This window comes from Cryptomeria japonica, chromosome 5, assembly GCF_030272615.1.
Source record: "Cryptomeria japonica chromosome 5, Sugi_1.0, whole genome shotgun sequence".
In the NCBI taxonomy this organism is placed as follows: Eukaryota; Viridiplantae; Streptophyta; class Pinopsida; order Cupressales; family Cupressaceae; genus Cryptomeria; species Cryptomeria japonica.
In genome coordinates, this window is record NC_081409.1 from 175590870 (window position 1) to 175609481 (window position 18612).

An 18612-nucleotide genomic window follows, 5' to 3' on the forward strand; every position below is an offset into this window, starting at 1 on the left:
GCTATGACCCCTGTCCCCTACCACCCCACTACCTTCTTTTCCTCACTGTCCCCTACCCTTCCCCCAGGTATCTCCTTAGAGCCACTAACACATAATTGGAAACAATCGAGTCCAAAGCATATCCATAAAAATCATTTAATACATGAAATATACTAGAACCTCCCAAGATGATTGCCTCAATTTTTCACATGCATAATCTTAATGTTTGCAAGCTATTGAATTTTATGTAGGATTTAAGGATATTCGATTAAACCATTAAACTACAATGTCGTACAACATTTAAATTATTATTTGTAATCAAACCAAGAAGTACCCACTGCTATAGTATGATTGTAGATGAAAAGCAATAAAGCATAGGCAGTCAAATAATAGATACTGACTCAATCCGATTTAACACCAACTTGACAACCAGTATATGTGTAAGTGGTCTGAGGAGCAAGCCATTGTCAAGAAATTTGATGGCCGACAAATATAGACTATAACCTGGCTAATGTGTACCTCATAACTTATTACACGGGTATTATATAATTATATCAAGTATACATGCTTCTAATAGTAGTCTGGCAACAAACTAGAGAGATTTACTCATTTGCAGGAGTAAACTTAATTGAAATACTGTTGACACAATGCCTTTCATCTGTTGGCGTTGGAAAACCCTCTCCTTTGAACACATGACCCAGGTGGCCACCACAAGCAGCACATGTTATTTCAACACGACGCCCATCTGGATCAGACTGTTAAAGTTTCAAAATTCGAAGTAAGCGTAATAAATGGAATGAAATGAATGAACTTAGTAATATGTATATTTTAAATCATGAGTTAGCATTTGAAGACAACATAAATCTATAGAATGATCATGGGCAGAGGTAATACATACAGTGCGTTTGATGGCTCCAGGAAGACCTTCAAAGAAAGCTGGCCAGCCACACCCTGAATCAAATTTAGTTGAGGATTTGTATAATGGTGTGCCACAACCACCACATGTGTATGTTCCCTCTCCATAAAATTTGTTGTATTCTCCAGTGTTTGGGAACCTAGGGTATACATCCCAAGAAAAATAGATTCAATTTCTTTCTTCAATTCCATTTTTGGTAATACACATGCTTTGAAAAAAAATATAAAAACCTTTATGCAATTAAAAATCCCGTGATCATCTCCAATAAGAACACGAAAAACCATCTTCAGTCCACAAAATCACAGTCCTATGTTCTCCAATTTGTCTTGCATCAATATGTGCCTCTATTGCAAATCACAATATTTAACTTTTTATTTTTGTCTTCAATGAATCTTTAATTGCATGCCAAACATACAACGTGCAAAGGAGTGAAGTATATCTTGGAGATTACCGACACTATACCTGGTCTTAATTGTGTGGTGCTGCCCGAATAATGTGATTAGGACTTACATTAGGCTTATCACCTAAAGACAATTTGAATTCAGTGTATAATGTGCTTTAATTTGCAAGGTAAGTTTTTAATGTCTTCCTCCAGAATAATTTGTAGATTTGAGTATTGTAATAATTTATTAGATATTAGTTTCCTGGGAGACCTGCACTGGAATTCCAATTTTCTCTCACTGATTATTTAATGCATCAAGGGAATTGTCATAAAGTTGGAACTAGAAAACAATCTAGCACCAGAAATTACTAATTTTTCAGCTGGAACTTATCATAACTAGTAAAAGTTCAAAAACAGATCAAATATCTGCAAACCAAATACCAGAACAAATAACCGTTGTGAAGCACTTTACATATGCATTAGTATTTCAAGATGCTACCAAGAACATATATGATTGTAAAAACACTTCACATATGCATTAGTATTTCAAAATGCAACCAAGATTATATATGAAGCAAAGTCATGCAAACACTAAATATATGAATAGTAAAGACATACAACAAGTACTTCCCAGTGAATTACACAAAATGTACCAGATAGAATTTTTTGGAAGAACAATGAGCCATCTGATTTTCATTTCTTCATTTTGGGTCTTCACTTTGATTGGATTGCTGAGAAGCTCCTGTAATTCCTTCCTGCGAATGCAATTGGTCGAGGATATGGGGAAAGATAATGAACCTCTGGATGATAAACGGGAATCGCCAACCTGCTGAATGTGCCTGGTTGTGATTGAGCTGCTTGCAGGCGGCGTCTTCCTCTTGATAATAGCAAGAACTTTACATAAATTGAAGTCTTACAAACACTAAATATCTGTAAATTAGTGTGCCATAGGGAAAGAAGTTCTTGGTGTATTGCAAAAACTGTACCAAATAGAATACACGTAATGAACAGTCCAGCCATTTTTTATTTGTACATTTTGGCTCTTCGCTTTGATTGGATTAATGGAAGGCTCTTGCAGTTCCTTCCTGCATAGGCTGGGGATTGACCCAGGTGTTAAAGGGGTAATAACAAGCCTCTGAATGATAAACTTGGACTTGCAATCCGTTGCATGTGCCTGGGTTGTTGTTTGAGCTACTTGCAGAATGTGATTTCCTCTTATTACCCCTGCTGCTGTCAACATTTTCTTCTATTGCTTCTCCAAACAGATTTTAATTGGGTTAGCAGGGAGAAGCTTTTAAGTGTTTGAACACTGTGCTGAATAAACCGGGTTACTTTTCAAGAGGCTACTCCATTCAGTTTGTCGAGTGTTGAGTGAAACCTTTCACTGCATTCACTCAAGACAGAAGAATCCCATACTCCCCCAAAGTGTTGAGTGAAACCTTTCACTGCATTCACTCAAGACAGAAGAATCCCATACTCCCCCAAATTGTTGCTTAAGACATTAAGTCTTCTATCCAGATTTCCACCATCTTTTACCAGGCATATAAATTTTGGTAATCTTAGTCAACAAGGACTTACTGGGGTTAGGAATGGAATCAGAATAAGCCATAGGAGGCCTACAATTTTGCTGGCAAGGGTTTATCCATTCCCTAAAAGCTTTGTTCCTGAACATGGTTTTGCTTTCCTTTATTATTGGCAGAGGCAGATGGATTTTAACTGTTCAAGACCACTAATTCCCTGGGCATTGTAAAAGGTAACCCTGGGGATATTTAACATTGTAAAGCGCTAGCAATTCCCTAAAATAGTAGATGGGAAGAAAGCAGAGAAACTTATCTTCCAGCATATAACTGTTTGAAACTTGCAAGTCAGAAATGGAGTAAATATTTGGAGGCCTGGGGTATATAAGTGTATGGTTAATCCTGTCATGGTTTATGAAAAAATTTCCATGATGCAAAACAAGACCAGTGGTGCATACCTAAGAGCCATCTAGGAAGAGATGAAGAGCTTGAGAAGATTTCACCTGGTTTGTCACTAGCTCCTCCTATGCAATCTGATCATTTTTTGGAATATCCTTTTCCATGGATACACTCTCTAATCCTAACCAAGCATTGTTTGCCATATCAATCTACTGCTTGCTCTTTGTTTATACACCTTTAACAACTTGATTTCACTCAAATAGCAATTGCATTTAGAGTAAGTGGCAGTTCCGTTTATAACTCAATCCGCAATTTCTCCTATAACTCATAGCCTTAAAGACATTCTTGAAAACCGCAGAAAGATTTCTCTGATGTTATTTATGATGACCTTTGCGGAAGTCATAGATTCACTTAAGTGTATGAGGGTTATCATTTGCAGCCACCACTCTTGAAGTATTTTCATCCTCACATTTGGCATCACCTCTTGAGGGTATTTAACACTCTAGAGAACTAATTTGATGACTTGCTGTCCATAAGAAGATGTGTAGTGAGCTTAATGCAAAACAGAACTAACACTTTCTCAGTGTTGCTGTATACAGGCACAATATTTACCACACTAACTATTTCCTTGATTCTAGTGCTTGCAAATTACAGTTCCACAGATATTATCAATGGCTGTTGATGTCTCTGGAAGTACATGTAGGTGCAAAATGGTCATAGAAGAGAAGAAGAAAGCATGCATAGTACTGTCTTCAAACTTGTGTGGCTCCTTGTCATTTAAAAAGGAAAATTTGTGTATGCAGCAAAGTTAATTTTGAGGCCATGAGTGGGTATGTGAACTCTGCCAACTATAAAGGAAAGAAGAATTTCATGTGTTATGTCCTAGCAAGGAAATAATGGAAGAGTGAACATTATGAATTACTTGGACAGCATTTCCGAATGAGCGATAGTGTCTAGGTTTTGTAACCCATAAAACACTGTTCAATCATAGCCCAAAGACTTACATGGTTCCTAGGGGCTATGTGAACATTAAGACCACTTATATTAAGGTTCCTAGGGGCAATTCCAGGTTGTTCAGGGATTTTCTACAGACTTTCCACAGTGACTCCAACAGCTGGCACAAATTTGGATGCATTTTGTTTGGCCTTTTCACCACAAAATCTGCACCTAAAACCCTCAATAATGGCAATTTAACTCTGCCAACTATAAAGGAAAGAAGAGTTTTGTGTTATGTCCTAGCTTAAGGAAATAATGGAAGAGTGAACATTATGAATTACATGGACAACATTTCCAGATGACGGATAGCGTCTAGCTTTCGTAACCCATAAAAACCTAGTGCAATCATAGCCCAAAGACTCACATGGTTTCTAGGGGCTATGTGAACATTGTGACCACTTATATTAAGGTTCCTAGAGGCAATTCCAGGTTGTTCAGGGCATTTCTATGGAGTTTCCACAGTGACTCCAGCAGCTGGCACAAGTTTGGATGCATTTTGTTTGGCATTTTCACCACAAAATCTGCACCTAAAACCCTAAATGATGGCCATTTAACATTTTTTATGTGTCATTGCATTACAAATTCAAACTATCAAATAAATCTTGAACAGTAAAAGATTCAGAAGAATATTCATTCTTACACTTTCGCAACCATCATTAAGTGTGAATTACCTTGTTTGGAATCTTTTGACAGCATGAGATTCTATAGAATGCTTGCTATCATGGTGGCTATTGTGTTATAATCTGAAAATCAACCTTCAGAAGTCTGCTAGAAGGGAAAGTAGTGTAAAGTGAGTATGGTTGTCATGTGTAATTCCACGACTATTGGACCATCACAAAAGTCTCATCTACCTTACCCATAGCACATCACAGTCAAGCAGCAGTTAGCAGTTATATATAAACTAACACGAAGAAGCAAACATTACACCAACAAAACATTGTTTCATCAAATTGTAAAAATGGCCAACGTGAAAATGGATGTGATGAAAAATTTAATTAAACCACAACTTTATGGTACAGCTTAAGGTTACAATATTCTTCTTGTTCACCTATATGATATGTATTATGTACTTGATGAAAAGAAATTTGCAGCCATATATGACTATTTATGCATAATCCAAAGAGAAAAATTCATGGAAGAATTCAGAATCCACATGCAAAATAATAAAAAAACACTATCAATCATGACACAAAATATACCTTGGAAAACCCTCATAGAAGGAAAAACCAGCCTCCAAAAACATTCATCACTCATATTATTCAGAAATAAAAATTTTAATTCATCTACAAAGTCTCAATGAATACCTCTAAAGACTCCATGTGAACAAACAAATGAGAATCATGTAACCAAACATCCCAATCCATGCTTCAAACCCTCACATGTGCAACCTAAAGAAGATGCTCACACAAGCCAACCCCAAACTAGCCAACCTTAACAACTACTCATGTGCTTGCTTTTACAGAAAGAACTTTGCACAAAACCATCAAATGGTATTTCATAAAACATGTGACTAACACCTTGAGCTTACAAAACCATTTTCTCCCTTATTTCCTTTTTGGTACTAAGTTTTTCCAATATAAAATATTTTCCCAATGTGCAAACCCACATTACATATTTATCCCAATGTTACAACACATAAAGTGGCCCAAGAACGTCTAACACATGTGATGCACATATCCTTATCCGTAAATGCACCACAAATAATATTAAATTACAGTATTAGCATTATGCAAGGTGTACAACACATCTTTTCCTAACATTCTCCCACTTCTTGTATTCATTGCATGAAGAGTAGAAAATAAAATCAAATATCAATGAAACAATCCCTATAACCAACATGTATCATCAAGGAATCAAAGTACTCCATGTGCTCCATCAAGACACATGCAACAATAATCAAGGTGACCACCATCTCAAACATGAATCCTCTCATCCTCCATCATGCCAATGTGCAAAAGATAAGATCTCATCCAAAGAGATGTCACATTAATTGTCACATAAAACCATAATTATTGTCTCAAAACTAATATTCAAAATACAAACACTAAATCCAATGGTAACAAATATGCACCAATAGCTATCAAGAAATGACCACCATAGCTGAAATAGCAACCACAACTAGCTCCTAACACATCTAACTAACCATACCTCAAAACCAAGGTATACATATCATACCATGAAAATCTCATACCATCAATATATCCAATCCATAAAATACAATCACAAGCTCCATGTGTATAGCCTATTCATACACATACACATCCAACCTCCCACTACATGGGTAATGTCAAATCTGAAAATGATCAAAGCATCAAAAGATCCACCAATAGCATCACGTAGACGTAGCCAATATCATGTAGTACCAAGGAGCATTTATAAACATATGCAAAACCTGCAATCTAATCTATTGAAATATAACTCTCATCAGTAGTCTCCATAACTCTCCCAAGTTCTCCACACTCAACAAAAGAAAGAGATAAAGAAGCCTCCATGTTGTCACCAAAGAACAATGAAGTGCAATAGCAACACATGACCCCAAACATAGTGATCACCATAACTCCACACAAATCTCAAATCCAATGTCATGTGACTACAAACATCTAGGAAAAACAAGACTGAAGAGAGATCCTACAAAGCAAAACATGTAGCATGTTTTACAAACACCTCTCAATGCTCGAGCAAGTATATCTCCTTCATTAAACCCCAATTAGTAAAGCATTATCCACATCTAACCATAACTAACACGTAAGCCTCTAAAACCAAAGGAAGATCAAACAAAAAAATCCATTCCCAAACCAAGGGAATAAGCCCAAAACATCCTCTACACTCCTCAAATAAGCTCTACACTCATTCCCATGAGAAGACAAAAGAACAAACTATTCATGCTAAGAAAAACCTCAAATAAGCCTTCCATAATCAACATCATAGCTCAAGACTCATTCCCACGGGAAAACACAGCATGAAACAAAATGCATTTGAAAACAAGGTGAGCAATACCTTTCAAATGATTATCCACCATGTAGACCAAGAGTGGGGAATGAGAATGCTCCTCCAAAATAACCAAGTTGTCATGACTCTCTCCAAGAACAATCTCCTCTATATGTCCATCATGAACTCATGTCCATATCCAGATGCAGGCTCCTTGATCTTCCTGTTTAAACCTCAACAAAGAGTAACCCTCTCAACAAATGTCACTAAACATAAGAGAACTTTAGCTAACTTTAGCTTCACCCAACTCTCCGAGTATCCATAAGCATCGACAACCGATCAATCCATGCTAAGCTCAATGCAACACAACACTATCATGAGGCTCTCTGCATATGACCAATGTACTCAATACCAAGAGAACCAACAAGACCACTATCAAGGATCCAATCACAAAATCAAGAACACATCATGATCTCACATCTCCTCAAAAGAAGATCACAAGTTCCAAATGAACATATTTGCTCCTGAGCACCTTTATCATGCCACACCCTAATATGCAATCAAGAGTACATCATGGCGCAATAACAACCATCCAAAAAGCAAGGATCACTTGTCAAACTAACAAAACATAATCAACACCTCAACCAACGACTCCAAGAGTCCTCCATCGTATCAAGATGTCAACATTTCCAAACACATGAAGATAACCATCTCTTATCAATAGAAATCAAGATGTCAATGAACTCTTACTGCATATAAGAAATAGGATCCAAGAGCCCCTCCATGACACCAACAACCATTGCAAAATATCATCCATCATCAAATGATGAGTCCACATCATTGCCAAAAGCTTCCACTGAATTGTAATAGCGTGCCCCTCCATGACACCAACAACCACTGCAAAAGATCACCCATCATCAAATGATGAATCCACATCAATGCCAAAAGCTCCCACTAAACTGTGATAGCGCACTACACAAGGCATCATGATAAACATCTTCTAACTAAAGAATATTCATGGACCCAACACAATCAAAGAACGGAATACCAAGAGCTCTCAAAGGGTCGAGTACAACCACAATCTCCAAACCAAGAATATATCACCACCAAACTATCATTGTCAAAACATCTCCTAATTGAAGATCATCCATGGCTCCAACACAACCAAAGAACTCAACACCAAGAGCTCTCAAAGGGTAGAGTACAACCACGATCTCCAAACCAAGAATATATAACACTGCCAAACTATCATTGTCAAAAACCCCCACTAAACTATGTAACCAGGTTATCCATGACATCATGATAACCATCTTCTAGATGAAGATCATCAACAACCCTCACACACTCAAAGAAATCAACAACAATAATAGGAGCTCCCAAAGGCCAATGTAAAATCAAGATCCTCAAACCAAGAAGATACACAATCATAAAATAATCAAGAATAATCCAACACCACCAACAATGCACCTGCATAAACAATCATGCCATGCCAAAGTTCCAAAGACAACACGGAACATCCATGACACCATGATCACTGCCAAACTCCCAATGAGTCACACATGACTACATCATCACATGGTCAACAAGTATACCTGTGCCACAAAACAACTATATTAGGCAACACCATTTGTCTACCTCATACTGACAATAAAACCAATCAAACATGTTACCAAATCAAAATCTGCATCCATGGTGAAACATCTTGTTGTGACCATTTCACACATCGCCCCATTAAAATGGGGACCCCCTCTTTTTTTTTTTGCTTTTGTTTTGCCTGTTCTTCTCTCTGCTTCTAGGGTTTTGATTAAGTGAGTGAGTTGTCTGGACTAGGGTTAAGCCTTAGGGGTTTCTATTGGGTATTTTCAAGCCAAGTCCAGTCAAGTTTTGAAGGTTATTAAGCATTCTCCCGAGGGTTGCAAATTTTGAAATAAGATGAGCCTGTCAGGAAGGTCAGGTACGTCTCAGGATAGGTCTAGTCAAGGTTTTTGGGGGCAAAATTCAAGCTATGTCTAAGTGTTAACATTTTTGAGAGTGGAATTGTGCAATTTTGACCAAATTTTTGAAGGCTTGGTAACCGATTCCTGGCCTTGGAGATGACCTAATTATGCCTTGTGAAGTGACTGAGGACCTAAATTTTGGATATTTTGGCTTATAGAGGTAGAATCGCTCCTGTCCCTCTCCCAGGGACCAAGGCGAAAATGATATTTGGAGCATCTTGGTTACTGACTTGTTTTAATTGTTTTGTGCAGGGTCGCCAGGGGATATAATTGGATGGAAATTGAAGATTTTGAAGATTTTGAAGACTCGAAAATGACAAGTTTTTTAAGGCTTAAGGTGAATTCGCTCCTGTCCTTCACTGAAGGACCAAGGCGAAATGGTTTACTTAGATCATTTTTGGCCTTGGTTGATCGAACTGAAGCATCAAGGACGCAATGAAGGATGAAATGAGCATAATGGAGTATCCAGACTTAGTCGTTAGCAATGAAAGGTTGCACTTTTGGCCTAAAAAGATAAAGGCGCTCCTGTCCCTCACCAAGGGACCAGAGCGATTTTCTTCAAACACACCCTTTTGGACCCTTTTTTGGATTTGGGCTCTTGTTCATAGCTTGCAAAGGATGGTATCTTCCCCAGCAAAGGAAGTTTGAGATGAAAATTGTAATGATTTGGCCTTGAGGACAAAAGGCGCTCCTGTCCCTCACTCAAGGACCGGAGCTTGAACTCCAAATTTGCATTATCCTTGCAAGATTTAAGTGATTTCGCGATTTGAGGAGGTCAAGAGAAGTATGTTTTATTCGTTGAATATAACTTGAGTGGCCTATGAAGGAGAAAATCAACCCAAGTTGCAATAGGCGCTCCTGTCCCTCTCCAAGGGACCAGAGCGATTCTCAAAGGAAGCTCCTGTCCCTCTCCAAGGGACCAGAGCGATTTTCCCTCAAGACAAGTTTCTGGCAAAGGAAAAGCAAGTTTTACATTTGAGATGAATGAAAGAAGGCGTAATCAATCCGTTGAAGATAATTTTGAAAGTTAGCAAAACACAAGTGAGCCCAAAATGGCCAAGGCGCTCCTGTCCCTCACCAAGGGATCAGAGTGAAATCTTCAAATTTACCTAAAAGCCTAACATTTTGGAATGCTACTTTCATTTCCAAGGAACAAGGAATGATGTTTTATGCCTCGAAGGTCGTTGGAAGTTGATGCGATCATGAATATGTGCAATAAGCTAAAAATCGCTCCTGTCCTTCACTGGAGGACCAGGGCAATTTTTTCCTAAAATCAATCATTTCCTTCCAAGACCACGCCAAGGCAAGGTTGTGCAAAGTAAAAAATGTCTTTAAGAGGATGGTGAACAAAGAATTGACCCCAAGAATCAACGATCCTAGGCTCAAGAACAAAAATCGCTCCTGTCCTCCACTGGAGGACTAGGGCGAAAATCCTTGGATGAGCTTATTTGCCTTGGAGAAACGAGTTAAACGTGCATAGAACGAGCAATAATGATCCTTGCCTACCTCACATCATGAATTGGTAATTTGGAAAATGAAGTCCAAGGACAAGAGGTGGGATCGCTCCTGTCCCTCACCAAGGGACCAGGGCGAAAATGTTTTAAAGCAAGCTCCTTCCAAAGGTCGCATGAATAAAACTCAAAATTCCAAGCAAGAGTGCCATTTTGAACGTCAAGGATGGGATTTTGAACGTAAAAAAACTAGAAATGCGAGGTCTAAAACGTATGGGCGCTCCTGTCCCTTTCCAAGGGACCAGAGCGATGTTAGTCATGTCTACTATTTTCCCATGCTTGAGCACGTACCTTGAAAAACTTGTATTAAATGCCAAATTCGCTAAAACCTTGGAATATTCTAATTAAGTTGGCATTTAATAAAGGTGCGTTAATATTTAATAATTAATTTAAGCCTTTAAAAAATCAAAATTTTTAATTATAAAGGCATTTAAATTCATTATTATTAAATTAAATTCAAAAATAGAGCGCTTGGGGAAATTATTTTAATGTTTTTTTGCAAAGTCGGCCTCTTCTTTTATTTAATTTTTATTTATTTCTGGCCTATTTTCCAAGTCGGCCTATGGGCAATTGCAATCATGAGCGCCTATATAATTGTGGTGTTTTGAAGCATTTTAATACATCATTTAATCATCTATTCAAGTGTGAAGTTTGATTCAAGAAGAGGTGCGAAATCTGGTCTAAGAAGGAGTGCGAACTTTGTTGGAGGCTAGAGGTGGAGCGAATTTTCCTCAAGGCGTTGAAGGCTAGAGGTGGTAAAGTTAATGCTTGCGAAGTCTAGAAGAAGACCATTTTGTTGAAGGGAGGGCTTCGATCCACATTTTGCCTAGTGAATTTCCTTATTTTGCATCGTTTTTTAGAGTTAGTTCTCAAGAAGAGGTATGGCGAGATCTCCCTTGTTCAATATTGAAATTTTGAATTTTGAATTTCCAATTGCGTAGTTATATTTAGGAAATGATAATTCAAAGATTTATCATGAAGTTTCCTAAATTTAAAACTTGAATCTACTCTATATGTTTAAATTGCAAGGTATATTGCTCATTATGAAATGTTGTGTAGGTGTCAAGATGGCGACCCCAAAGGCAGAAGCATCCACCAGTCGTCCAGCTCTCATGAAGGAAGATCAAAGGAATGAAGAATTGGAGACCAAGATCGTGTCGAAGTGGAGCAACATTGGAGATACCAACTTGGGAAACTTCAATGTGAAGAAGTTTCGAGAGGTCCCTTATATTGGAAAGCCATCACCTGTCGCAAGAAGAATAATTGAAAGTGGCATTATCAAGGCGGCCGGCTTCCCTCCAGCAGTCCAGTGTCATGAGCTGATGATCGAGTGTGCCCGCCATTATGACCCACAATCAAGATCAATCGTGTCCAAGGAAGGAAACACTTTGGCTTACCTTTCAGAAGAGGCTATCAGTGAAGCTCTCCATCTACCAGAACATAAAGATATGATTTACAAAAGCTTGGAAGGAGCTAGATCCATGTACGAAGATGATCCAGACACCTGCTTAAGCATCATCAATAAGAATTGGTTACTCAAAAGTCGTCCTCGCCTGAGCAAGATTCCAAACACACCACATAGGATCGACTTCCAGGAGGAGTACAGAGATTTGATAACCTTACTCAATCGAGTTACAGGGACTCCTCAGGCCTTCTATTTTGAGAAGTGGATGTTCTACTTCATCCAAGTGATAGTTCAAGGAAAAGGAACAATTCATTGGGCTAGAATTATTAGCCATTGCTTGGACGTGCAGTTGAGAAGACTGAAGGCTACCAAGTCATTCCACATGAGCTCGTACATCATATATGCCTTGATCAGGAGTTTTGAATATGCAAGACTACCTCACAGAGGAGTGATCGGAAGAGGACCCGGGGAAGTTAGAGTTTGTGAATCTTATGTTCATTTGCATCACCCACTTGGAATTAACTACAAGTTAGTTAATGATACCTTCACGATGAACATCACCAGGACATTGCAGGGTGGGATTCACAATCGGATATCTCAAGATGCACAGGAGCTTGTAAAGAGGTATGGTGCTTGGTTTATCCAATTCCAGAAGTTTACATATATTAGAGTTCATGGGTGTCCTTCGCCTCCATATATGTTGCCAAGATACCCGACAGACAGAATAGTGTTACTGGAGGTGACTAGGCAGTTGGCAGCTTATGCAAAGGCATTCAGACACAAGCATGGAAATGGAATTCCTGTGCCTATCATACTAGGGAATTCAGTTGAGGTATGTCCTAATGCTCTAGCCATGGATGATGCAGAAAAGGAGTTGGCCTTATATTCATTTTCATTCTTTGCCTTGAGAGAGAATTTTGATCCTTATGGATATATAGAAGAAACAGTTGGTAGAAAGTACAAGCACGAATTTCAGATAGAGGACTTTTTGATGAATCTCTCAAGTGATTTAGAGGTGAAAAGAAAGATGCATTCCAGATTACCTTTAGATCTCATCAGGAAATGCAAAGTTTACAGAGTGGCCGATCAAGCCCAGGACAGTGGCAGACATCTCCAATCATCTTATGACCGAGAGGACAAAACAGTGAAGATAGATTGGAACGAGCCTGAGATTACAGATTTGAGAACTTTGATGGCTCCGGTTTTGTCATGTAATCGCAGATGGGTGGATATACAACATCAAAAGTTGAGAGAATAGAACACACCGGTGACTTTTACTTTGGAGGAAAGGCCAGGGGGAGGAGGAGCAAGCACAAGCGAAGGCAATCCTCATCCTAGGAGCACAAATGAAGACAACCCTCACCCTAGATGCGTAAGTGAAGGCAATCCTCATCCTAAAAGTGCGAAGAGGAAAGAAAGACCTGAGAAAAGGGAACCCTCCAAGAAGAAGCAAGAGGCCCATCGAGGTCACTCATCTAGCACATCTTCCCGACATGAAAAAGGGACAAGCCAAGGACAAGAGAAGAGGGTACTTGAAGTTGAGGAATCTATGGAATCAATGGTCCAGAATGATAAACAAGAAGAAAGACAAGCACCTCAACGTTCATCAAGTCAATCTCCCCAAATCAATGAGCTACATGAAGACAAGAATGATGATGAAGTGACATCTCCTCTCCGAGAAGAGAGATCAGTGCCTAAAGAAATACAAGTCAGAGAGACAAGGTCCGCCATTCCAGATTGGTTAAAGGAGAGGCTAACAAGGGTGATTGTGATCGAAGATGAAGATAATGTAATTGATTTAGAAAGCCTTGTTGGAAATTCTCAGGAAGTGACAGAGAGAAGGAAGGCTACCAAAATGTCCAAGATGATCAGAGATGAGACAGGATCCAGGAAATTGCAGATAGCTACACCAGCAGTGGACAAATATGAAGGTGAAATCCTTGCAGAAGAGTATGATGTAGAAACATTTGAACTTGGTCCACTCACAGCCGAGCAGACACTGGATGAGGCAACTGATTGATTTGAGGCACTTAAAGACAAGCTTAAAGAAGAAATGGAAAAGAATAGAAAGCTTGAGCGAGAGGTCGGTGCTTGGAGAGGCTACTTTAGCCATCTCAATCAGCCTTTGGGACGTCAGGATCCAGCAGTATCTCCTGTGTAGGCACTTCCCCTTGAATCAGTTGGCGAGGCAGAAAGAGTTAAGAGCTTGGTCCAACTTATGAACTCTTGGATTGACAAATCCCATACCGTTGCCATTGAGTTCGCAACAAGAATGATGCAGACTACCCATCGAGCTATCCAGGTTCTTGAGATCATTCACAACCTAATGATAACAGTGGCCGCCTTTGCCCACACTAGGGATGTTATCATTCCTGTTCTGCAAGTAATTAGGCAAACACCAAGAAAGATCTTAGCACAAGAAAAGATAATGGATGGAGGAGCTCATAATTTACTCCAGTGGTCAACTCTACTTCAGATGAAGGAAGTTCTTTTCGAAGACATTAGTACAAAATGCAATCAAGTTGAGGAGGTCATTCATCCGATTCAGGACAAGGTGTTTGACGTGTTATGTTCTATTCTTGGCAGAAGGATTGAAGATGAGACAGATGTGAATCTTCAAGAGTTGGAGGAGAAGGTCAAGGTCATCTTTTGCAAAGATGAGAATGTTATCACAGATGAGCAAAGAGATCAAATGTTCGCTACTATGCTCCTGATTGAGAAAATCAAAGAACTCGAGCCTGGATGGGATGCAGCTCTTCTCAAGGCTTTTGATCAGGTCATCCACTTGGAGAAACGAATGAGGAATCTTCCAGAGATTCCTATTGCTGAGATCGAGGGAATTGTGTCTAGATTCACTGCATATGCTAAGAAGGAGAATTGGAAAGGGAACAAGGTTCTAGAAGAGAGGTTGTTATAGATGATGTGGCACCTTAATTATCATTGGTCTATGTTTCCTAGATTTTTGTGCCAATTAAATATTTGGCTATGCATTTAATATTGTTCAATAAAAGGGGAACTTTTTGTAATAAACCCTAATTAGGGTTTAGGTGTCAAAATCTCAGCCGTTGATCTTTTGATCTGGGTCGTTCATTGTAATTGAGGATGCTATATATACCCTCACTCATTTTCATTTTGATATATAGAGATAGATAGAGAATAGCAGAATAGAATTAGAGCTTTTTGGAGAGAAGAAAGTTATTTTGTAACAAGATTGAGTTTTGAGGAGAGAATTTCGAGCAATTGTTGTCTATTTTGGCTTTGAGATCAATAAAATATTGAAGTTATGGTGTTTTATTGCAAATCTTGTGGCTACTTTCATGGTTGCTTACTTTCTTGAATCATTCTTGGTCGAAGTAGTATTTAAATTTGAAGGACTAAGTGTTGGGCTTGATTTTTGGTGAGATTCACGTTCCAAACCACTAGCTTCTTACTGATTGTAAGAACGCCTTGTGTGGTCAACTGGAGAGACTTGAATTACCTAAACCTTCAGTCGTCATTGAGCTTTGGATATGTACCTTCATGGTAGTGTCTATGATCATTGATGAATTGAAAAATCATTTGTTACCTTAGAAGATCGCATCAATTTCAGTTGAGTTGTTATTTCTTGGCAATATTGAAATTGGTAGAATCTTACCAAGTCCAGCCTACATTGGGTCATTCTTGGGATTAGATTAGAATTTATCCCTCATAAACCCTACCTTTTGGTCTTTTTTTGAGAACTTGTTAGTTTTAGGAAACCCTGTTCCTGTACGGAAACGTAAGGCCCCTTGATGAAACAGCATTCACAACGACCACTGGTGCTTATCCACACGTAGAGACCCTACATCAAAGAACATTGGAGTCATCCTGATTGATCCTTTTTTGCGACATCTTCAGCAATCAGAGGCTTTATTCAAGAGAGGATAAGGTACCCTTGGGTATTTTATTCTGTGTTAGGCAGTGTACAAAATACACGTCAACACATCTACGGGTACATAAAATCCACATTCAAATAATTTGTCACCTGTAAGTTAGACAATCTACAACACTGCACAACTCGTAGATCTCACAATGCGACATACAAATTCCATAATACACTAGTAACCATGTCAGAAAAGGATAATAAAAAAAATACATGTAAGTTTCCAATGGCTCAAACACCAAATCACCTCATATTCAATTAGCCATTATCTCAAAAAGTACCATAATCAAGAGAAACCAATAAACAAGTTAGATGGAAATACCAATGAACAAATCACATAAAAATATCTCCAAACATGATCCACAACATAGTGCTTTGAACAAGATTTGTGACTACTATAAGAAGTCCAAAATCCTCCATATGCCAAGATACAACCTCTCCAAGTCTAAAAAACAAATTTGATTTCCAACTAGCGTTTCTCTACCAAAACAATAGGATATGGAAAAACTATTGATACCACAACGTAGTGCTGAATAATAGCTTTCCAATGACTATCAGAAGTTGCAAATCCAACACCCAAGGTGAAAATTATGCCTCCTACAAAAATGTTGCCCACTTTAGCCTATAGGGGTGGCTAGGCAGTGGCCTACGGGGCAGCCTGCCAACAGTGACAATGCTTAGGCAATGCATGGGTGACAAATTCAAAAATACTTAAAAGGGTTTAAATGATTTTTTTGATACCGTCTGAGGGTTTGGAGGTAGGCTTCCACATGACTAGGGCTAGGAATCAAGAGCCTAAGGGCCTATCAGCCATGGTTTAACCGTCAATTGACAACATTGTTTGGCCCGTTAACATCAATGTACTATAGATGCAAGCACTACAAGGGATCTACGAACCCCCTGCCTTATTTAATTTATTTATTTATTTTTATTTTTTAAGGTTTTAAATGCGCAATAAATATTTAATTCTTTTTAAAAAAAATGTCTTCTACAAACAAATGTACATCCAAGGTAGAGGACAAAAAAATCATTTTTTTCTCGTGACCAAAATAGGTCAAATTTTATGTCAATTGTCATCTCTTGAGCCTCCTAGATTCACTAGTAAGGTCCATTTTGTCTCATGAGATCATCCATGAAACTTCCCCTATAAAATCCTCATAGTGAACACCTAGAAAAAACCATTTTTCCAACTTGGATTCAAAACCCTAGGTTCGCAAAGTAAACCACAAATCTGCAGATCCCAAAACCCCAAATTTGCAAAAAGTAACACCTACAAAAAACTCTCATACCTTGCAAATGTCTTCATTTTTTTTTGCCAAACCATGGATTTAACTATGCATCAAATCTGCTCATACAAGGGTTATACCAACCACATCCATGACTTTGATACTAGATGAAAGAAAATTTGTAACTATATATGATTATTTCCACATAATTCAAATAGGGAAAATTCATGCAAACAAATATTCATAATCCACATGCAAGAATAGACAAAAAATACCATCAATGATGACACAAGATATACCATGGGAAACCCTCATAGAGGGAAATACTTAGGCTCCAAAAGCATCCATCACGCATACATTATTATACAATAAAGGTTACAATGCATTTGCAAAGTCTCCATGTGAACAAGAAAATGAGAATCATGTAACCACACATCCCAATCCATGCTTCAAACCCACACATGTGCAACCTATAAGAGATGCTCACATAAGCCAACCTCAAACTAGCCAACCTTAAACAACTTCACATGCTTGCTTTTATAGAAAAAAGCTTGCACAAAACCACCAAGTTGTATTGCATAAACCATATAAGTAATACCATATGAGCTTACAAAACCATTTTCCCCTTCATTTGCTTTTTGGTACTAAGTTTTCCCAATTTTTTTGTTCAATGTGCAAACCAACATTAAATAGTTTTTGGTATTAAGTTCACAAAAACAAGCAAGGGTATCAAATTGTTGTTGTAACCCTTAGCAGAACGTGAGAGGACAACATCGTCGACAAAAAGAAGAATAGCTATAGCCACCTCATTTAAAATACAATTGTCATCTAAACAGTGATGCCCCCAAAGAAATTTCTTTAACTCATCAATGTAAATGTTGAATAGGACCCATAAAAGAGGGAAACCCTTGCTTGACCTTAATGATACTCCTTTCAAACCACACATCCCAATCCATGCTTCAAACCCACACATGTGCAACCAGTAAGAGATGCTCACATAAGCCAAGCTCAAACTAGCCAACCTTAACAACTTCACATGCTTGCTTTTATAGAAAAAAGCTTGCACAAAACCACCAAGTTGTATTGCATAAACCATATAAGTAAATACCATATGAGTTTACAAAACCATTTTCCCCTTCATTTGCTTTTTGGTACTAAGTTTTCCCAATTTTTTTGTTCAAAGTGCAAACCAACATTAAATAGTTTTTGGTATTAAGTTCACAAAAACAAGCAAGGATATCAAATTGTTGTTGTAACCCTTAGCAGAACGTGAGAGGACAACATCATCGACAAAAAGAAGAATAGCTATAGCCACCTCATTTAAAATACAATTGTCATCTAAACAGTGATGCCCCCAAAGAAATTTCTTTAACTCATCAATGTAAATGTTGAATAGGACCAATAAGAGAGGGAAACCCTTGCTTGACCTTAATGATACTCCTTTCAAAGTCAAAG

At 38.2% G+C, this 18612-nt stretch overlaps 1 protein-coding gene across 1 annotated transcript in view; it reads right to left on the minus strand.

Annotated features, from left to right (window-relative positions):
• Window positions 1-268: 268 nt before the first annotated feature.
• LOC131043418 (peptide methionine sulfoxide reductase B5) overlaps window positions 269-18612 on the minus strand; it is a 56338-nt gene continuing 37994 nt past the window's right edge. Inside the window, exons 2-3 of the mRNA XM_057976612.2 lie at window positions 878-1034; window positions 269-734 (exon numbers count right to left, since the gene is read on the minus strand). Of these exons, the coding sequence (XP_057832595.1) occupies window positions 582-734; window positions 878-1034 (310 nt within the window). The 3' untranslated portion in view covers window positions 269-581. The remainder of the gene's footprint in view (window positions 735-877; window positions 1035-18612) is intronic.